General features: G+C 43.1%; 1 protein-coding gene across 12 annotated transcripts in view; it reads left to right on the top strand.

Annotated features, from left to right (window-relative positions):
- Nucleotides 1-2,933: 2,933 nt before the first annotated feature.
- The window catches only part of EBF1 (EBF transcription factor 1), a 372,669-nt gene continuing 352,523 nt past the window's right edge, over nt 2,934-23,079 (top strand). For 2 of the 12 annotated variants that reach the window (XM_017681188.3, XM_037025168.2), the window contains exons 1-5: nt 2,936-3,999; nt 6,088-6,244; nt 6,812-6,875; nt 7,503-7,558; nt 17,899-17,972. In XM_017681188.3, the coding sequence (XP_017536677.1) occupies nt 3,866-3,999; nt 6,088-6,244; nt 6,812-6,875; nt 7,503-7,558; nt 17,899-17,972 (485 nt within the window). In that variant the 5' untranslated portion in view covers nt 2,936-3,865. Of the gene's footprint in view, nt 4,000-4,723; nt 5,993-6,087; nt 6,245-6,811; nt 6,876-7,502; nt 7,559-17,898; nt 17,973-23,079 lie in introns of those variants that run through there. The other 10 variants (XM_017681196.3, XM_017681193.3, XM_037025169.2 and 7 more) reach the window with 9 other exon arrangements.

Here is a 23,079-nt window from a genome sequence, read left to right as displayed (position 1 = left end):
ATTCCATGCTCCCCACCCCCTCCACATATGATCAGACTGAAGAACCAGATTTGAGATTACTGTTAAAAACTACCCTGAAGTCATATTACAGATATGCTGTAAAGCCTGAGAAATGGTGAACACACAAGTATCCTTTCACAAGAGATGTACCCTTCATGTGAAAAGGATGAAGTCAGTCTCAGTACATACTTTGAAGTCACCCTTCTATAAACATGCTGTGCCTTCTGGAGGTGATGCTAATCTTACATGAGGAAGACTGAAAAGTGTTTAAGGGATTTTTGAAAGTTTAACATTGCAATTGCTACTTCAATATTCACCAGAGGAAATCCACAAAAAGTTTCTTCTCTGGTGGCCTGGGTGTCATTTCTGGTTTTCTGTCATCTACTTTGTCTCTTTTTCACCTTCTGTTTAGCTTCTTTCCTACTTAAACATTTATTACTGGGTGAGAAAGCCAGGTTGAAAGCACAAGGACACCCAGAAGAAAAGCTATGAATACACTAGCTTGATTAAAATAAAGCACACTTACAATCCCAGGTGAGGAATCTACTGCCTTCCTACAGCCAAAGGGAATTAGCTTTATCAAAAGATTGCTGCCCCCTTTTATTTTTCCTCCTATGGTCTGGCATATGTGGAGACTGCTTCCTTCTCTTATTTAGTTCCTGTAGATGACTGGCTCTGGGGCAGGAATTGGGATGGTGGAGTCTTCTTTCTCTAGACCAATTTCTTTTTTTTTGAACAGGCAGCTGCAGGCCCCTCAACAAACATGTCAGTTGCAGAGGGCTTCTAGATTCTGCTTAACTCCCCAGAAAGCCAGTGGTCCTGTTGCCTCTCACTGATCCAGTTCCTTGGAGTGGCTCTGTCTCTCCTTTCTCTGGCTCCCTTGCTGCCTCCCTTTGGCAGTGATCTGATTCCCCATTATGTGGTCCTCATCACTGGAGTATGTACCCCACCAGACTAAACTTGGGAGTCCTGAACACTGTTTACTAGAGACTAAAATGGAAGTTCAGGTAATTAAGGAGAGGGAGGCCTGGGTCCTAGGCCAGAGCTATTAGGGACTCATTGATAGGAGGGTGACCTCTGCTTCCTTCCTTGGAAGATTCCCTCAAAGCAGGTAGCAGTTGGTCCAGACAGGGGAAGTGATTGCTCTGGGGACACTTTGGGTTTTGGAGGTTAAGCTTGGAGCTTTAGGAAGTTTTTAGCAGGATTAGGTTTTTAGTAGAATGGTGCATTTAAATTCTATAGAGATGCAGAAGGTCCAGCTCCCCCTTTCCTCTTCCCACAAATTTATAATCCTTGCAGTCTCTCCACCAACATACATCTCCTCAACACCTACTATGTACAGGAACTCTGCTAAGATGCTGTGGGGATCCTGATGGGTCAGATAGATCTCTTCAGGAGTGTCTTGGAGGAGATGACATCGATTATGGTATCATGGAGAAAGTGCTCAGCACATTAGTGGTCCAGATTAAATGGCATGAAAGCTGGGTAGCCTTTATGCATAAGAGATAAAGCAGTGTTTGCAGATAGTGGCCATGCATCCGCAGGCCTGAAACAGTCTTTCATCTAGTTTAGGAATCAGGAAGTGGCTCCCACTTTCCTGCTCTTCCAAGAACACAAAGTATAACACTTGCCTGTCTCCGTTCCATTCAGCATGGGCATGTGTGCTCTTCCATCAATGACCCCATGAGCTTCCTAAATCAAAGGGCCAAGAAAGGCTGGCAGAAAGGGGACCTGGATTTTTTGGCAAAGAATTTCCCCGAAGGAGTCCTTAGCAGATTGGCGGCAGTCATGGAGTTCCTTTGAGGGCAATGAAACAGAAGTTCACCATGTGCTTATTAGAGGTTACAACCTGCTAAAAAATGATGGGGCATATTACCCAGAAACATCTAGCGATTTCCTTTGCCGGCCACAAACATGTACGTTGAGAGGTCTGAGGGGGAGACCATTTCTTCTTTGGTGGAGGCATTGTCCTCTCCCTCCTTTCCTCCCTCCCGCGCTCTCTCCCTTCCTTCCTTGATCTATCTCTTGACATGTGGCAGGGGCAGAGTTGGGAAGGGTTTGTTAAAGCGCCCCCCACCCCGCCTTTATGGTAGAGAGAAACTGTACATCAAATAACCAACCAATTAGAGATGTTGTTATTTGTAGTTACTTTAAAGAAAAAGCTACTTTGGGGGTGACAGTGGGCGTGAGGGGTTAGAGAATGAATCGTAGTAAATTGTAAAACGCATCCAGATACAGCTCCTGCGACAGCATTCATTCCACCGTTTACCTATGCCTTGCACTGCTCTAGGAGCGAGCATGTGAGGCCAGTGCCTAAAGCCGGTGGCTTCGAGGCTCGCGACCGAGCGAGAGGCATTTCAGAGGCCAGACTAGAGGCAGGGCTCGGGTACCCCACTCCCCGATAGCCCGCAGCGCCTCTCTTGCTGGGGTCCCGAAGTCCACCCACCCCTCCCCGGCATGGAGGCAGTGTCCTCCGCCAGTTTCCCAGTCCTGACCTTTGCACACCCATTTTCCACCCCACCACTCCCTCCTCAAAGCGAAGAGGTGGGCACCTGGGACGCGCGTCCTGCTTTTCCTGCCCGGGCTCTCCTGTCTCTTCCACTTTTGTCCCCGACGTCCCAGGACAGCGGAGCAGGACGCGATATCGGCCCTGGGAGGGCGCGGCGAGGATGCTAAATTGACCGCAATGGCCAGGATTCAGACCCCAGCTCAAATCCCTGACAATTATAATCCCTTCCTTCTGTCCCCCTTGTCTCCTGCCCGGCTCTGCCCTGCTCAGCCCTGCTCCTCCCAAGCTCAGACGCCGGGGCTCGGCGATCCTTCGCTTGCCACTTCGCGAGGAACTTTGGCCGGCTCCCCTGCGCCACCCGGAGAGGGATGTTAATGAGCTAGCGAGGCCCCGCGCCGCGAGCCAGCAGGCTCCCGAGCCGCGATTGGCTGCGCCGAGGCGGAAGGATGACGTTATGCAAATGAAGGGGCGGGCCCGCGAGGCGCGGGCCCCGCCTCCTCCCTTTGGGGTTAGTGAGCCTGTGTTTAGCTCTGGGGAGAGTCAAACTGGATTCCATAGGGAAAGCCTGCAAATCACTTCTATTTTAGCAAGGAGAAAACAGAGTCTCCGTCCAGCGGGGTCCACCCCTCTCTCTTCCTCCCTCTCCTCTCTCTCTCTGCCTCCCCCTCCTTCCCCCTTCCTTTCTCCCTCTCTCCCCCTGCCCCCCACCCCGCTCTCCCTCTCTGGTGTGTCTGTCTACGGCGACCAGCGTCCTCCTCATCTATACGCACTGAAAGGAAAGAAACAGCTTTGGTTGGGAGAGGAGGAAAAAGAGAGAGGAAAAAACTTGCCTGGTTGTGGAAAATGACACTTGAAGTAGCAAAGCCGGCAGCGCGAGTTGAGTCTATTGTTTCTTAATTTGCCATCAGGGCTTTTTTTTTTTTCTTCCTGCTTCTTCAAGTGAAGGGTACCTCTACAAAAGGAAACTCCAGCCCCTCCTGTCCTCCACCGGCCTGTGAGCATTACAAAAAAAAAAAAAAAAAAAAAAGCACCCAAACCAAAAATTAACCAACCAAACAACCCCCAACAGCCAAGCATACATCTCTTGTTTTTAAAATTTTGGTCTTTTCGTTGGATTTTCCCTTCTTTTTTTCTCTCCCCTCTCCTTTTTTTTTTCTTTCTGATGATCGCTCACTTTTGAGCGAAGGTTTACATTTTTTAAAAATTTGCTTTCCAGCCCGCCTTGATCTTGTAGCTTGAGTTCATCGTCTCAAAAAAAAAAAAAATCTCTGGCTGGCGTTTTTCTTTCCCTTTTTTTTTTTTTTTTTTAAATATTTTCAAGGGGGAGGAGATTTTCCACAAGAAAAGGTTGTTTTCATGTTTGGGATTCAGGAAAGCATCCAACGGAGTGGAAGCAGCATGAAGGAAGAGCCGCTGGGCAGCGGCATGAACGCGGTGCGGACGTGGATGCAGGGCGCCGGGGTGCTGGACGCCAACACGGCGGCGCAGAGGTGGGTACCGCCCGGGCAGCGCGGCCCGCGAGGACAGCCGCCGACCGCCGAGCCGCGAGGCGGGAGCGGCTGCCGCCGCGAGGCCGGGCCGAGCTCGCCGCCCGCCGCTCCACTCCGCCCGCCGGGGCTCGGCGCCGCGCGGCCGCGCTGCCCTGGTCGTCCGCGGCCGGAGAGCCGGGCGCCGCCCGCGGGGAGCCCACGCCCGCCGGCACACTCGCCGGCCCGGTCCGGGACTGTTTTCATTTTGTCTTAAGCCAGAAGAGGCGTCTCGCTAGCGGGATGCTGGATGTCTGTGTTCTTACGTGACGGCTTTCTCTTGCAGCGGGCTGTCTTTTCTTTCCTCCTTTCCTTCTTTTTTTCTCTTTGTTTCTTGCTTTCCTTCTTTTCTTTTTCTTCATTTTCTTTCCTTCTTTCTCTTTCTTTCCTTTCTCTTTCTTTTCTTCTTTTCTTTTCTTTTCTTCTTTCTTTCTTTCTTTCTTTCTTTCTTTTTTTCTTTCTTTCTTTCTTTCTTTCTTTCTTTCTTTCTTTCTTTCTTTCTTTTTCTTTCTTCTTTCTCTCTCTCTTCTTCCTTTCTTTTTCCTCCTTTCTTTCCTTGTTTCCTTCCTTCCTTCCCCCTTGTTACACTTCCCTCCCTCCCTCCCTACCCCCACCCCCTTCCCTTTCCGTCCTTCTTTCCCATTCTTCGTTCCTTCTCTTCTTTCTGCGCCCCCCCCCCCTTCTCTTTCTCCTTTCCTTCCCTCCTTCTCTCTCCACCTTTCCCCAGAATATCTTATTTCTCCTGTCCTGCTCTCTATCTGCTCTCTCAGCTTTTCTCGGTCCACCTGGAGACCAGTGACTCCCGCTCTGACCCTGACATCTACAAGGGTTCCCCCCCTCCTGGCACCACGGGCCCTGCCAGCCTCTCCCCTGATCTCAGTCCCTGTGATGCTGCACGGTGTGGCCTGGAGGCACTGCCACTGGCGATGGACTTGGGGAAACTTTACTGGGCACTCTCAGCGCCCTTGGTGGGGACTCGTGGTCCCAAGTGAGAAATGGCCCTTTTTTTCCCAGGCCACCAGCTGGGCTTGGATAGGTAGGGGATCTGGCGGCCGCAGGCCCTGTCGTGCTCAGAGGGCGGAAGGGGAAGCAGGAGGATGACTAATTACATCATCCTCATCTTCTCCGGGCTGGGGACAAGTGTCCGCAACACCGTTCCCATCCCCGCTGAGTGTAAGGATGGGGGTGGTTGGTAGTGAGAGTGAGTTTGGGTAACTGGGCTGGAAGCGAAAGTGTGTGTGTGTGTGTGTGTGTGTGTGTGTGTGTGTGTGTGTGTGCGCGCGCGCGCGCCCTGGTCAGGTCTGGCTGTCAGTGGCGCCCCAGCCTCCAGACCCCCGGCGGGCGCGCTCAGCCGGCTGCCCTGGTCCATAGGATTTCTTGAATGAGTGTGAGGATTTCTGCGGAACAGCAAACTTTGTCAGAACACGTCTTTAAAAAACACCCCCCGGTTCCCTTTCCCACAGCGACCACCCCTGACAGCTCAGTTTCACCCTCAGATCCTTTTTCTCCACATGCTGTATCTGGGGAGATACGTGGCTTCCCGAGGCCGGGCACTCGCGCATGAGGTTTGCTGGAGGATGGCGGCTGCAGCGAGAAGCCGAGCAAGCTCCGCATGCGTTCTCACCTGCCCACGCTGCTGAAACGGAAGATTCGAGGGGGTGGAGGGAACCCAGTCCCATGCCCTCCTCCAAGTTGTAAACTACCGGGTCTATTCCGTGAATGCGGGTTCACCTCCTCCACCGCCACTTTCCTCCCTCCCCACGCAGCGCGCGTCGGGTCGGAGTAAATGCTTAGAGCATTTTAGCTCCCGCGCACAATCCAAAATAAACTTTTTAACACCTCGTCGTCGGCGGGGAGGACAGGACACTCGAGAAGACTCCTGTCCTGTCGCCACAGGCGCCCAGGGCGCCCGAGGCGGCGTGTAGGGCGCCCATTGGGCGTTCTGTGGGCAGAGGAGGTGGGTGTCTGAGGGTCCGCGTGTGTGTGAGGGGTGACAAGGGGTCGCGGGTCCGGGTCCGGCCGAGCCGTCTAACTCTGCATCTTTGGCCGCAGCGGGGTGGGTCTGGCCCGGGCTCACTTTGAGAAGCAGCCGCCTTCCAATCTGCGGAAATCCAACTTCTTCCACTTCGTCCTGGCCCTCTACGACAGGCAGGGCCAGCCTGTGGAGATCGAGAGGACGGCCTTTGTGGGGTTCGTCGAGAAGGAAAAGGTAAGTGGGCGCGGCGCCGCCGCCCCTGATTCCCGGCCGGGTTAGCAGGCCGAGGTGCCCCGGAAGGCGCGCTCCTCCGCGAGGGCAAAGCATCCCAACACATCCCTGAGTGGGGTCCCCCAAGCCACCTCCCGTCCTGGCCGAACCCGGGTTCCTCGTCCATTAATTTCTGCTCCAAAAAAGTTCGCGCGGAGCCCCCAGAACTGTCGAGAGGCGAGCCCCGCCTCGAACTCTAGAGTCCAGGGCGCTGGGGATTGAACCCGCCCTTGACCGCGCGACCCCGCGTGGCTCGAGCCTCTGCTGGCCCAGGCCCGGGCCCCTAGACCCCGAGAAGGGGACTGCCCGTTCGCACCGCAGGGTATTTTCTGGAAGGCAAGAGGGATCAGTAAGTGTCGGGGGGAGGGAGGGCAGAGGGATGTCGGCTGGCCGGAGTTTGTGCTGCTCCCGGGCCTGTCCGGCTATGCCGCCCGAGCTCCTAGCTTGGGGAGTTACGCCGCAATCTGTCCACTCTCTCACGCCAAACTCTCTCCTGCATGTCTTGTGTCTTTGCGTCCTGCCGCAACCCAGGAAGCCAACAGCGAAAAGACGAATAACGGAATTCACTACCGGCTCCAGCTCCTGTACAGCAACGGTGAGACTCCCGCCCGGTCCGCTCCAGCCCTCCGGGGCTCCTGGTGAGGGAAGGGGGCGAGGAACGCTCTAGGTGGACGAGAGCCTTTGAGCAAAGCTCAGGTGTCCGCCATCCTTGGGGTAAACTAGCCTCTCGTAAGTTTTGCCGGAGGAGGTTTCACCCTGAGGGCGGCTGTGTCGGGCCCGCGCGTACCTGGGGCCAGGTGTGGAGCCCCGGCCCTGGCCGGGCCACTTTCTTTCTCCCTCTGCATCCTTAGGCCTGTTCCCTCAGCAGAGCCCAGACGCCAGGCCCAAAGTCCCCTGGGCTTAGGGGTCTAGAGCGATCGTGGCCTTGATGGCTCCCTGAGAGAGAGCAGAGGGGCTCCAGCCTTGGGAAGGGGCAGTAGCCACATGGGGGCCCGCCCTCTCAGCTGCCTTGCTTGGGGGCTGGCTTCCAAGAGAGTTCGACTAGGCCAGAGGCCCCTCTCTGGACACTGGGGAGCGGGGGTCCAGGCTGTGCTTCTCCGGGACATTTGGAGTTCCAGATACTTGGAACCCCATTCTTTGTTTGCTTTTGTTTAGCGGCAGATCCTCTCTCACTTAATTTTCCTTCGTTCATCTCCCTATCCCCTTACCCTCCTCCGCTCAGGGATAAGGACCGAGCAGGATTTCTACGTGCGCCTCATTGACTCCATGACAAAACAAGTAAGTTTCTTAACTTCGCGCCGCGGGGGTGACTTTGGGGTAGCGAACTTTGGAGGAGTCCTGAAGCTGACTACTCCATAGCGAGAGGGTCGGGACTCGAACTCACAACGTCAGGGGGGACCGCAGACTGCGTTCCCAGCACTGCTTTCCAAATGCCCACACATGCACTTGCGCCTGCCGCGTGGGGAAGATGGCTCGACGGCTCCTTCCTTCCAAGGGAAACTCAGGCCTGGCAAATTAAGACTACAGGGTGCTGAGTGGGGAAAAAAAAGGCTGAACTTCCTTTGACCTGGCCAGGGACCCCCCCAGGGGAGCAAAGGGTGCCCAGGGACTCTGGTGCAGTGTGGGCTGAACTTGTGAAAACCAAAAACCATCTCTGCCTTTCCCGGGAGGTAAAAGGTAGAGAGAGTGGGTGGGAGGCAAAGGCAGCTTCCCTAGGATAGTGAGATGGACTGAGAACGTAGATGATCCACTCCGCAGATTTTTTTTTAAGAGGTGGTAATGGTGGTAGTGTTGGGAGAGGGAGCTACAATTGTTGGAGAATATTTTGCAAAAGTCCTCCTGCATTTGCCTTCAAGTTTGGCCAAAAGCCAGGCAGCATGAGTGAGCTTGTGGTCTTAAAGGTACATGGACTGCATTTTCTTAAACTTCCCAACACGCAGTGTCAAGCAGTATACATTAAGGTTGAGTTATGGTTTAAAAGATACAATTATGAGCCGAGTCAGAAAAGAGGACTGACGTTTTAATGAGGCACAGAAGCTTTTTTTTTTTTAATTTTAAGGAAAAGTTTAGTTTCGGAATTAAGTAGCTGGTTAGGTAGTCGGATGACTTAGTAACAAAAAGGGAGACAGCTTTATTAGGTGGGGGAAAGAAATCAAAACAGAGAGAAAAGTTATCCAGTTTGTACCAACCACCAATTTAATAAGAGGATTAAAACTTATTTGCTTGATTTTGATATTAAAATATTCCCTTTAAAATAAGGAAGGTGTTCTTCTTCCATAGAAACTGACTTGAAAATTTACAAATTAGGGTATAAATGTGTATTTGTTTTTAGATATGTCATGGTTAAAATGTTATACAAAATGCACACCAATAAGCTGTTGAGAATTAAAAAATCTACTCAGCAAAAACCAATTTAATAATAGCTCATTTTGCTTATTACTCTCATATTTCATTGTGAACCAAGTAGAAAACATGGTTATGAAATGTAGTTTCTAAGATAGTAAATAAATATCTTTTGAAATCTATATCAAGTTATTTGCCTAAAACATTTGACTTTCTTGAAGATCTGTTTAATTCTTACTTAATTATTTAGAGTAAATCACATTTATACCATAAGTCTTGGTCTTATTTTTTTATTGGTTTTTATTATTACATAGGATAATTCCCTTTCATCTGGACACATTGTATTTCTTTAAAACATTTTTTTTCCTGCCAAGCAGAAACACAAAAGCCTGATTTCAGAACCTTTTTTTTAAAATAGCAAAACAGAAATGTCTTAAGTGGAGTTTTGTTTAAAATAATTGTCTTTGAAACCCTGGCTATCCTTTCCTGCCATTCTCATCAGAGGAAGAAAATATGGGAAGGAGAGGAGGAAAGTATGAACTCTAATACATATTCCATATGTATCTATTAGAATTTATTTTTTAAAAGATAAAAATTCATATAAACTAGTATATAAGGTCTGTCTGCTTGTGCAACATTGGCCACTTAGATATTAAATTATAGGCAGCACTATGAAATGAATAATTGGAAGGAGAACAAAATTAGGACATGTTTGAAATGATTAACTTTTCTCAAAACTTTATTTTAAATCCCTCAAACAAAAAGTGTCACCAAGAATTGATTTTCCCATTATGATAAGAACTGACTTTACACATCTCACATGGTGGGAGAATAATCTTGATTTTTATAAAGCAGTATATCAAATATCATTTTACTAACAAGGTCATAGGGCTTAAGAAAAACTGCAGCTTAAAGCATTCTTTGACCTTTTGGCATCATAAATTCTATCAGATATAGGGGAGGAAACTAGAATAAGGTACAGTTTATTTTTAATAATAGCAGATATAAGAAAGGCATTTGCCATAATGCGACTGAAAGTCAAAAATTGAAAATGTATGCAATTGTACATTTCGGTGGGGAGTTACCTGAAAAAGGTTTAAATAATAATCTGAATTTAGTCTAAAAATATTGAGAAAAAGGGATTTTTTGGAGGCATACCTGTTTACTTTCATAATAATTGTCTAATGCCTTCTGTGTACCTTTCACTTTGAAAGGCAAGCCTAACTATTATCTGCTTGCTTGTTCGTTGATTATGTGCTCTAAGAGTTTGGTAAGTAGGTTAGCTTCTTGTGTACACTAACACAATAGACTTCAAAAACAGATCATTGTGAAGAAGCATTACTTTCCTTAGCTGTGACATGTTACTACATTTTAGCTTTGATGAGTGAAACAGTGAATTCTCACCTAGCCTGAAATTATTCTATGATAATTAAATACCAACTCTGATTTAAAATTTCTTAAACTTTTTATTTTAGTTAAATATGCAATGACCCCTTCAATCAGAAGTAAGGCTTGATATAAGCCGACTGAGTAAATGGTTGTATTTTTTTCCCCTGTGAAATCCTTCCAGATAGAGTCAGAATTTTGATATTTAGAGTGCAGAATGGAATAATTGCAGTGATGTGATGAGTTTTAATAACATCATAAATTTTGGAGGCAATACCTAGCTACAGTTCAAGTGTCTTCTCTTAGCTGCTTATCATAACGTTTTTCGTATCAGAGATGCAGCTTTATGTGTGTGATGTCATATCTTTGACTTACAAATTGGGATTAAAACTCAAAGGGAGTCTTTGGCAAACAAAACCTAAAACTAGCTGTGCACTCTGTATTTTCATAGAATGTTCCTGATCTTGGGTGGAGTTAGCAGCATTGAGATCAAACAGAAATGTACTCAATCAACCAAGATGTATTGGTATGACACAGTATTTCACACCTTTTCAAAGTGTCTCATTACACTATTTTGGGTAGTTATTAACTCTTAATTTTGGACTCCACCAAGTGCATAAGGATCTGAGCCCCTTTATCCCTTTGCCTCTGTTATAAAACACAAAGGATATAATAATATTTTAAAAATTCATCCACCAACTAGAAAATAAGAGGCTTGCTTTTGGGAAGGTTTGTTCAAAACCAAGTTTAGCAGGACTAAAAATAGGTTGTTTTTGTGTCATTGCTGTTTTTGGTATTCCATTAGTGAGCATGTTATAGGCCTCTAGGATCCAGAAGTTTATAGCTGTTGCATCCAGAAACAGTATCTACTGCAGAAGCTCAAAGTAACCCAGTGGTGGAGGTCTGAGGTTTAACGTGCCTTTCAGATTTTCATGTAGTATTTGAAATATGATTATGTTCTATGATTGCTTCAGTGAGTTATCTTTAAATAGTTAAAAAGAAATGCCTTTAACTTATTTTCCATCCTACCATCTTGCTTTAAAAAAAGTGGCATTTTTATAATTCAAAGACAGAATACCAACAAATTCCATAAAGTTAGCCAAAAAACAGAACATTCCCTGCCTCCAAACAAAAGCTTTTTTTGGAAAGGGGAAAACAATAGCTGCATAATCCTAGTTATGTATGGATTTGAAGGTAGTTGATAGGGCAAAGGGGACCCTAAAAAATTCCCTACACAGTGGGGAGTCCAAGGTGTAATAATCAGAAATGTTGCCATAGTTCTCTTCCGAGCTAATCTTCTTTACATTTGTTTTGATGTGCCGGGTACTTTAAGTTATTGATGCAAGAGCATTTTTCCTATTGATTGTTTCATTATATCCTGCCACTGCTACATAGATTTGATTAACAACCCTTTCAGGTCATGGTTCGTCATTGGTACATAAACACATTTTTAGTATATCAAAAAGTTCCAAAGGAATTCACTAGGCCAGCAGAGGGGTTCTTTCATATATTTGGGGAAACAAAAAAGGACAGGGCAGTTTTATAGTTAGGAGCCATATTTCAGCAGCTTTCCCTCTCCTTTGGTAACATGTCAAAAATGCAGGTGATTTAAATTTCCTTGCACATAGAGGAATGAAGAAGTTTGGAATTTTTATGCATGATCAGGACCTGTGTTTGGGAAAATGTAAACTCATCACAGTGGAAAATGTGTTGTTTGGAGTCTGGGGGTGAAAACAAAGCTGATGGTTTTGGAGAGATTGCTGGAGCCAGATGGCCTAGTACTTCCCCAGTCTGGCGGTCCAACTGCTCCCTCCTGGATAATATACAGCCATTTGTTCGGGGATATTTACGCTAGAGCTGTTTCCATGTGAATGTTTGAACAGCATTAAAAATGAACATATTAGTAGTGATGCATTTATCGAACTTGTATGACTAAACCGATACTCTGTTATTACGACTTATGTGGCTGAGAGAAATGAAGGAGTGTTTGGATGTTTTTGAACTGTTTATATTGATGTTGAGCAAGAATGATTTGGTCTTAGTAATTAAAATATGTAAGCATTTGGAATCAAACTAATGGAAATAATGGTATCACCTACTCGAAGCTCTGTCTTGAAATTAAATGAATTCAAACATGTAAAGTGCTTAGGAGAGTGAGTGGCACATATTAAGTGCATAATAATTTAGCTGTTTATTTTATTTTATTATTAGTAGTAGTGTCCCATTGGGTGGAGAAAGCCAGTTGTATCTACGAATATAGATGTTGATGTAGTTATCATGTGGGTGAAATATCTTTTATTATTGTGAAAAAGAAATATAATGTACGATTGTTATAACGATTCAGTTTCTATCTTGGCATCTGAGTAATATAAGGGATTTTATTTCTTTGAGACATAAAAGATGCATTCTAAAGCTAACTGCTTTTTGTACACATTCTCTTCTTATTCAGGGCTGTGATGTAACTGAACAGTATACTGAATATGATAGCATTCATTTGTAACTTTTCTAATTCAGTTCTGAAAATGGTCCTGCTTAGCTCCTGAGCTGAAATTACATCTTTGTAATGTGTTCACCAGTAGCCAAGCTGCTAATTGAAGCAAAATAATTTTTTTACTCCACTATTAACATTGGATTGCTGTTTGAGACAATTGTTTATGAAATGTCAGATTGGTAGTGTTTTCTTTGGCACAGGTTAATTTTTAACTAGGGCTCCTTCACCTACTGGAAATTTCTAGGGCCACATAAGCCAGCACTTTTTTTTTTTAATGACCAGCAGTGTAACTTGGTGGTCAAATGTAATGATTAACACTACAGTGTATTGATATTGTGGGTGTTCATATTATTTTTTGATTAATTTAAACTATTGGTAATTTGCTACCAAAACCTTTTTGACAGTCTATATTTAGAGGACACTTCTGGTTGAAGGAGGTACTCTGTACATTCATGAGCTTATTCTTTAAAGTGACAGGTTAGGTTTGGCCTTTTATTTTGTGTATAGAGAAAGAGGTAACATTTTCAAGATCACTGTTTTGATTTAAATGGAAAATTAGAAGTTTTAAAAAATTATTGATAAGATGCCTTTCTTTCCTTTCTCTTTTTCTTTTTTTTTTTTTGTTTTCTTTCCTTTGTCCTTTTCTTCGTTCCTTCCTCTCTTTCTTTCTTTCATTGCATAATGAATGCAAGTGTCCTAGTTTTTCGTTGTCAGCCAGGAAGGACTCCTAATGAAAAAATTTGTTCCTAAAACCCTTTCAGATTTTGATGAACCAAAATCAAAAGTATTCTCCTCGCTCTCTTTATTTTGGTATGGAATACAAAGAGTTAAAACTACTAGAAAAGTAAACAAAGAAAAGCCCAGCTCAATTTTCTGTATTTCGTTTGGTATCCTATTGAAGTGTGATCCTGGTGTCCACTGTATATTTTCGTTTTCCTGTATAGTCTTTAACCATAGTAAGTTTCAATGAACTTTTAAGAACCAGTGATATTTTAGAACAGCAGGGATGAACATTCTTACAAGATGCTTTCTAAAACAGGGGCACATCAGTAAGATTTCTCTCTTGATTGATTTCTTTTCAAAGATGGCTTAGGTGAATTTATAAGTGGGCTTTTAACACTGATGGCATCTTATCCTCTCACAGTAAACCTAGCACTACTGTTGCATAAGGATGTGAAAATTTAATGATTCCTATTTTTCTTCTTTTTTGTTAATTATAAAAAATCATTTCTGGAAAAATTCCTCAACCGGAAGTTAAAAGAGTATTCAAATTAATTGTAATATTTTCTTTCTGCCTATTAAAGGTGGACATTAAGAAAAGGGAGGCTAGTATATCAGAAAAAGAAGTCTGCTGCAAATATATCAAGTTTTGGCAACTTATTTATCAGTTTCACCAGGTTTTTAAAGTTGAGATGAAGTTAGTGCTGTTTATTCTTTTACTTTTCTTCCTGTACAAGCACTCCTGCCACCTTAAGGGATTTATTTGCATTGGCAGAATTAAAGTAAACATCATTTTCTACTTGATACTGTATTTTTTGTTTCTTAGGTTAAAAAACCCAACTTGCTTCACTATCAATTCATTTATTTAATAATATATATGCTTTCTCTCCCTCTCCTGCCCATCTCTGTAACAGGCCTCCCATCCTTACTCCTGATAAACAGATTGATTTATTTAAACCACTCTTGTCTTTGTTGTTCCCACAGCAGACTACCTTCCTCACAGGGAACAGACACATGATTTACTATGAAGGATGAAAATAAGCCTTCTTCTTGGTGTTCCATTGTCTGGGCCCTAAACCAGCTGTCTATTAAAATGGTTTCACTTAAAATAGTCAATGCTGCTTATATGCTTCTGTGATCTCCCAGCTGATCCAGCCTCAATGAGCTTTATTCACACCCCACAGAGACACATATTTAAATGAGTAAGAAAAGCAGAAACTTCTCCCTAAGTTGGTGTTAGAGGAGTTCTTTCTTTTTAGGCTTCAAGTCTGGGTTTGCTGAACTGTGAGCCAGTCTTGATGTGTGGACTAATGCAGATGGTAGAGAGTTGATGTGTGGCTGGCAGTTGTGCATGTAAGCTGGAGGGAGAATTTGGCGGCACTTTTAAACAGTCTGTCTTATTGTTGATGTGCATCAGAGACATTAAGCAAAATAAATTGATCATATTTTCCTATTTTGGATCTCATCAGAATGTTGATTTCTTGGCCCACACCCTTTATGATATAGAGTGTGTGTGAGTGTGTGTGTGTGTGTGTGTGTGTGTGTGTTTGTGTGTTAACAAGCCTTTTCAGTAACAAAAACTTCTTAGGTGAGGTCAGAGGTAGATTTGCCTTTGATAGAATTCCACTCTAGTTCACCCTGTTTACACTGAGGTTCTCGTTTACCTTGTTTACAGGATTTTAGTTCTACTCCATAGCAGAGAGAAAAGACTCCCTGTTTCACATGCTTTTATTTCAGAAGTCACAGAAACAGCACTCCTTCCTCTGTATTTTTGTGCTGAAAAGCATTGTTCTGTTGAGGCCCCAAGGAGAGGGACAGCAGACACTTTATGCTTCCATCTCTCCCCAGAATTCCTATTTCTGAGCAAATCCAAATCCATGCTTTCATTTTTTCTGTGCTTGATTTAAAGAAAGTTTCTCCGTTTTGATTCTGCTGCCAGAAGCAAAGTAGCAGTTTGGCGTTTGGTAGAGAGATGTATTGAGAGGCCCTGGGACTTTAACAAATGATGTTCAGTCACTAAAGACAAAAACATGGGATTCCTGGGAGTCCATGGACCAGCTCCTGTCTGGGGGGGTCGTGAGCATATTTGTGCTGCAGTATATGTGTAATTGAATGTCGTCGTGGTGTGCTGACTTCAGTGGGACCAGTGGTCTCAGTATGATATTGTATCATCTAGAAAGAATCAAGATGAAGAAGGTCTGATGTAACTTCCTTCCAGAAAAAGACAAACTTTTTTTTTGCAGGAAAAACCCTCCCAATATCTGTGAATCTACCAAGTTATTTGTGTTAGTTTAGCATGACAAAAAACTGAAGTTGAAATAGAGGTTGTCAGGGATACTCAGAGAACATCCCAAATGTGAAGTGGTAATAGGATTTCACAAAAATGTGATCAGATTTTTTTAGCACTGTGTGTGATCTGATCAATTATTTACAGTGTTTTTTGTTTAATTTTGTTTTTGCAGCAGTGATGGCAGTAAATATGACCAGGTGGATATAATTTTTGGCTTTCATAATGTTTTCGATTTACCTGATGCATTTTCTTGAGAAAAAGCAACTTTGGTATTTGAAAAGGTCTATAAAGAACATAGGAAACATCGTCAATACAGGCTAAAACTAGTGGCTGAAAATTTGGGACATGGTATGATAGTAACATAATCTAGACTGTCTCCCCAGATGATAGTTATGAGCTATGGAAGGTGAAGCAGTAGCCCTGCGGTGGGGAAATCAAGCTGATTGTCTCTGGTGGATGGCAGGCACCACCTTCACTGAAAGGTCAGCCTTTACCACACGTGGTGGAAGTAGTGGACAGTGTGATTTGATACACTGAGAAGAACTCAGCATCACATTTGTGGTGTTCTGATCCTAAACTGTGTAATTTTTAGTCTTAAGTCTGAGGAAACATAACATAACCCCAAACTGAGGATGTTCTACAAAAGAACTGGCCTGTATTCTTCAACAATGCCAATGTCATGAAATACAAAGACTCAGGAAAGTTCCACATTAAAGGAGATACAACACTGAATGCAATGATTGATGTTGGATTTTATTTTTTCTTTTTGCTATCATGGACATTATTGGGTAATTGGTGAATCTCAGTTAAGTCTGAAGATTAGATGATTGCATTGTTTAAATGCTAATGACTTGGGTAATTGTGCTGTGGTTATGTAAGAGAATTCCTTGTTTTAGGGAAATACATGCTGAAGTATTTAGGGCAGGCCTGCAATTTACTAATAAATGATTTAGGAAAAAACTAGAAAAGGATAAGGCAAAGTTAGTAAAATACAAGCATTTGAGGAATCTGGGTAAAAACTATCTTGTAATTATATATTTTTGTAACTTTCCTGTAAGTCTGAACTTATGTCACAATGAAGCATTAAAAAAATACAGGATTGTGATAGGCTAATCATAAAAAATGGTTTTGATGGGTCAATGGTAGAGAAATGTTTTCTCCTTATGCAGATACTTTTTGTCATTTTTAAAAAATTTGCTGTAATTTTTTTTGTAATAGAGTTAGATAGCTTAACCAGAACCTGGTCCAGGGGTCTGCACACACTGTGTCTTAAGCCGTCCCCATCCTTTATAGGTTCTGTATGTGCCAGGTTCGTAAACAAAGCACACTAGAGCCAACTACAAGTTAGTTGCTGCAGCATCTTCATGTACTCAATAAGAATAGTTTCTGGTTAATTTAAGTAGTTTTGTCACCAAGACATTGAGAGTTATCTGAATGTGTGAAAGTAATTTTATTAACAATTTGAAGCTGTGTTATATCAGTATTATGCAGTGATACAGTGTTAAGTCAGTTAAATGTAACCCAATGCAGAGCACTCTTCTACCCATAGCTGTGAGTTTTAATTTGGCCCAGGTATTAACATGCAGATCTTCCAGGAAGCAGAGATCTCAGGAAAATTTCCTGGTGATCTTAAGCAAAAAGTTTGCGTGGACATTACTAAAAACAGACAAAAACATCTTGGCTGGAGAGGTGGCTTGGGACTCCAGATTTTGAGAGTTAGATGTGATTCTTCTTAGTTAAGGGAGATAACTCCATGGCATAGACCCACACATGCAGCATGTGCAGGCGAGGATTACTGTTTGGGTGGGGTGGGTGTGCTCTCTGGAGCACATGTTTTCAGCCGGCAGGTGGGAAGAAGGGTGTTCGCTGATTGATGAATCATCTCAAAGAAGACACAGTTAGTGAATGGACTCATTAAAACCATACCCCCACTTGTTCTCTTCTCCTTCCCTCTGGAACACTCAATGTTGGGGCTGGAAGTAGTAAAATGAAGTGACAAATACATATCATTTAAAAATCAAATCCATGTGCTTTTCTATTTTATACATCATTAGGATCTCAAGCTACTAAAACTTCTGGGGTTTGCTTTGCCATTGATTAGATTTATTTTTATTCTGGATTGTCTTAATGACAGAAGCCCATCTCATGCACTGATCCAAAGATGTGCATCATAATAAGGTGGCTGACAGGACAGAGAGGAACATATCCTTTTCCACTCCATTTGGGTTGATCCTTAACACGTATCTTGAAACAACTGGCTCAGAGAGGCCCTCAGCTCTGAAAGCTAACTGGCCCTCAGCAGTGGTGAAGTAGTTAAGAATTTAATTGTGAAAGTTTGCTCTCTGCTACTTGATTCCATTCTTAGCTCAATCATGCCTTTGTTTACAGGCCATAGTGTATGAAGGCCAAGATAAGAACCCAGAAATGTGCCGAGTATTGCTCACACACGAAATCATGTGCAGGTAAGAAATACCTTGTTCCCTTCCTTTAATTAGTAGAGAAGATGAATTTCTATCTCAAATGTAGGTGAACTCAGGTCTATTTTTGAGTATACATTTATCTTGCTTCTATTAGACAATCTAAAAAGGGCTGTTAGGTGTGAATATTTGGTAGTGAAGTGTCAGTCATCACAGTGGTTCTCAATTATTTATTAGATTTCATCCTGAAAGACATATATTTCCATTTTGATATCATTTTGTTAATGAGACACAAAACAGTACCCTCCCCTTCTTTCAATCAAATAAAATAGAATATAACACTTTTAGTGTTAATATATATGCGCAACTACATTACTAGTAAAATGAGTAAGAATTCTATTGATGTCAGCAGAAGCCTCTGTTTGGGTAAGATTTGAAAGTTATAGTTCCCCTTTTTAATTCTCCCACTTATATGACTGTCCTTACATAGGCAACATTCCTCCTTAAATTGAGTGTGGGTTTTTATTTCCCTCCTTGCACCTGATCTCTTAATCTCAGTTACCTTGTATATAATAACTGTGACACTGTAGCTAATATTTCTCTGGTTGGCAAAGATGAGTCCCGGAAAGGTATAAAAATTCCTGTCACCCACAAACGCGTGTCTTTATTTTTGTCTGTAATCAGACTGAAGCTACATTTAAAAACAGGCAAGCAGACCAAATTCACTTCCATGGCCTCAGCTGGTCCTCCACACGTGAGAGAGGGCAGACCAGAGAATATTTTAACTTGCAGCTTATGATTCTTCCTTTTCAAAAATAATGCCTGATATATTCTGAGTAATTGGATAAAGTATGAAGATGCCACTATGCATCAGAGAAAGGCTACTAATTGCTTTGTTATCCATGCAGGCTCTGGCTGGCTCAAAGCATGGTTGGCTCTTGACTATTACTGACCAGTCCACTTAGGGCTTCAGCTGCTACTTCAGCATGGGGGGCGCTTTATTTGCTACACATGGACGTGTAGGGAAAGTGGTCTTAAAACTCTACAGGTGGAAATAAAATAGAAAGGGCTTAATGTGTTTCCTTACTGAGATCCCAAATATTAACTTCTATGTAATTATGTATGTATATAAAATTTTCCTAATTTTCTTTTTAAAAAATGTGCTTCTAGTATATTATTCTAAAATATACAGGACTTTTCACAAGTTTTCACTTCAGTGATTTTTGGAAAACTTGTTAATTATTCCCCAAACAGGTTGCTTTTCTCTAACTCTGAAGCAGTAACAAAACCCAAAAATATGATAATGGGTTTCTTAGCAGATATTATTAGGCAAAAACTAGAGTTATACTGTATACAACAATTGTACATTTAAAGCTGAGTTGTGCTTTTCATAATTAAATGAGTAAAATCATTTTGAAAAGCATTAAAAAATCACCTCCTTCAAATCACTACTTTTCTGACCGTATCTCTATTTTAGCTTCCCACCATTACCATGTCATTACAATGAATTATCCATGTTTTGTTACATGTAGTTTTAGCAAATAGGAGACAAACAAGGAGATGGATCTCGATCAAATGGCCAACTAATATCTATATATGATAGATTTGCATCTCCTATCTGTACATGTTTGGACTATGCTAGAAATAATTCTGTTCTTGAAATATTTAAAGATATATTATGCCTTTCATGCACAAGCCTTCCCTCTATTAATGTAGTTTATATTTTTCTTGTTCTTTAAATTCATTGGTCCAATATACTTTATTATGCTGGTTGGTATGCTTTACTGCTAATGTTCTTTCTATTTTTCAGAAACATAAAAATAGCAAAAATAAAAATCTCAAGCTGTTGAAGGCAAATGATGATGTTTGTACAGCGTGGCTAAGAGAGAAAAAGCCATATTCAAAATGTCATCCTGCTAGTGTTACAGATTACCATGTTGGCTGCCTATAGACATATAAGGGGTACTGTTTGTTTACTAGGCCGCCATGACCCTATTACACAAACCTGTCATCTATTGTGTGGCTAACAGTCTTTTAAATTGCAAATCTGATGCTCTTTAGGGGGCTTTAGGAAAAAAATTCTCACTTTCCACACCATCCTATTTCTCTTGATTTCTTGCCTGTTGTAAGTGGAAGTTGGGATGTGCTGAATTTGCACCAGGGGTGCAAATGCAGGCTCAATTATAAGCATAAAATTAGAGTCTGTTCACCATTAATCAGCTTGGCTAATTGCTATGCACCACCATTAGCCATATGGTGTGAAAGACAGCTTGCTCTCCCCAAGATGAAATTTCTTCATTGCAGACATGAAATAGTGAGGGCCCTGGATTTTAAAATAGCTTGTTTTAGATATTTAATTTCTAAACAACTTTCTGCAGTGCTTTTTATCAAGGCTAACGGCACAATAAAACTTTGCATTTATGTTACAAAAGCTGTATATTTATAGTACAGTGGAGCTTCAGTAAAGGAGACACAGAGAATTTAGATCGACAGGAAGGGGCTGGGGATGATTCTGTTTTGTTGCAAGGCAAAGAAAAAAAAAGATTGAGGAAAACACTAGGGAGTTGTGTCTCAGGTGGTTGCAAATTTAGAAAATCCATTTTGTTGTGTTGAGAGGGTAACCCCCTTACATGAGCTGGCTGAAGGACTTGCTGCCATTGCATTATAATCATTGCCTCTTTGAGACAAAACCTCTTTGACTTTGGTGGCTTGGAACTTTTTCCATGGAATTCTGGGAGCATTTCTGCATTTTTGGTAAATTGGAACCCATCATACCAATCATCATTACATTTTGCTAATAGCTGGTGGTTAAGTCCTTAAAAAATTATGGCCCCATGAAGGATTTTTTTTTTAAAGCAGGATTCCATAAGGGATTTGATTGTAAGTGCATTTGACATCCTGTGCTTAAATGTGAATGGAAAATAGACACTATGTTTCATAGGTGATCCCAGTTCCCAGCTCCCCCAGTCAGGCTGGAGCAGATTTTCTCCCTTTCTAGTGTAGAGGACAATTGCAGGGGATGGGTGTGCTGTTTAGGAAAGTATTCTTTTTCCATTATCAATCAATGCCTAGTTTCTTGTGGGACCTGAGTTTGGCCTGGTTCCTAAGATGACCTGTTCTTCCTTCTTCTTTTGTCAGCTTATTCTGATTTTCTTTTTCAGATTCTCAGTTAAGCACGGTTTCTTCAAGAAAGCATCCATGGCTCTTGGTCTGAACTTACGTCCCCTTGTTATATGCATTCCTATCATATCCTGTGCTTTTCCCTCACAGCACTCAGCACATTGTAACTGTGTGTCCAGGGCCTGTCTTCCTTTGCTGGACTAATTGCTCCTTGAAGGCAGAGAAATCAGTTTTCTTCTCTATTTTAGTTGTCCTGTGTGTGAAGGGGGGAAAAATATTGCCTCTCTCATAGGCTGATTAAGAATAAATAATCACTGTAAGTGTTTATCATGGTGCCTGATACATAGTAAGTACCAAACGCCTATTGTTATTATTAATAGCAGTAGTATTAGTATTAATATTACTAGAAGTGGTAGAAGTAGTAGTAATAGTAGCAGTATATGCAGTGTCTAGTTAAGCACCTGGCATGTAGCTGCTCAGAGTGAACGATAACAAAGTGAACACTGAAAGGAAGCAGTGTTTATTACACATAAATGTACTTTGTCCATTCTTGCTGTGGTGGTTAAGGATATTTTCATTTATCCTTTTACCACCCATGTCCAAAGCACTGTGGGATGCAGAGCCAAAAGGAACTGTGTGGGAGAGCTAACAGCTTAGCCTGGGAGGTGAGACCTGTATGCAGGGAGCTAGACCCACTGTAGAAAGGGCCGGCTGGAGAGGGGGAGGTAAAGGAAGGTGGTTTTCCAGAGAAGGGAGGACGTACTTGCAGGTGGGTGGGAGCCCCAGAGATGGGGAGGAGGGTGAGCTAGGACAGGGAATTTAGAGGGTGTATGAAGAGGTGTTTGTGCCCACTTCTTCGTGGTCCAGGCAGGATTCCTCTGGGGAGAGGTCTGCAGGCGGGTGAGCCTGTGGCTTGGAACTGGAAAGAGAGTGAGAGTGAAAGATAACTGACTGCACAGGTCCTTCCCCAAAGGTGAGAGTTGGAGCTGTGGGCTTCCATGGGATTGACAAGGATTAGGAAATAGAAGGAGAAGAAGCCATGGATACACTCTTGTGGAACCATCACCTCTAGCAAGGAGGGGGATGTGTCTCAGAATTAGGAAAAAGAACGCTGAGCATACTGGGCATAGAGGTAAAAAGAGTGTGTTTCAAAGAGGGGAAGCCATCCATGTCATCTTAAGTGCTAGGGTGATCCGGATGCACGGGGAGCCTGAGAACACTGGAGAGCCGCTGGTGAACTTTGAGAGAGGGCATTCAAGGAGGCACCGAGGCCTGGGAGCCGGATTTTATGGGATTACAGTGACAACAAGCAATGGCAACTCTGGCAAGGAAAAAGTTAGGCAGTGAAGAAACTAACTCAAGAGAAAAGAAGGAGCAGTTTTTAAAAAGAGAATGGGAAAACTTGAAAATATTTGTAAGCTGAGAGAAAGAATGAATTTACCATTATTAATCCAACTGTCCAGATAATTCCTATTGCTCATTCTCTAGCCACCTTGGCTACATAGGTAAGACAATTCTGTGTTTTGTTGTAAAGCTTGGGGATGGGGATGATGCTTTTCTCCAGTTGCAAGAGATTTACTTCTAGGAAGAAGTTCTGTGTCACTGAAATGTGTATTTGCAGGTCCCATGACTAGGAAACATGTGAATGTTTCTTGCTCTCATTTATGAAGCTTCACGTCAGCTCATGAGAGATATGCTGCTTGTATAGGCTGCTAAGGAAGAGACCCCCAAGTTTTCCCTGGTTATGCAAATTATTCAGGAGATGCATGATCCCGCCAGAGGAAGGGCTGCTGTTTAGAGTCCACAGTGTACGTAGGACACCAGGTGCTGGGTACCCACTCCTGTGACGGGCCATATTACTCCTGCCACTTGAGTTGAGGTTGAGAAGGGAGGTGACATAGTGGGAATCTTGCTGTGTGATAAAGCAAATTAAGAAACTTCCAGTCCCCCAATAGATGCCTGCTTTAGGGAGCAGATGTCAGGTGTGTGCCTGGTACAGTGCCTTCCACACATAGTATACCCTAAAACACAC

Source organism: Manis javanica, chromosome 1, assembly GCF_040802235.1.
Source record: "Manis javanica isolate MJ-LG chromosome 1, MJ_LKY, whole genome shotgun sequence".
NCBI lineage: Eukaryota > Metazoa > Chordata > Mammalia > Pholidota > Manidae > Manis > Manis javanica.
The sequence above is the reverse complement of the archived record's forward strand: the minus strand, read 5'-3'. Positions and strand labels throughout refer to the sequence as shown.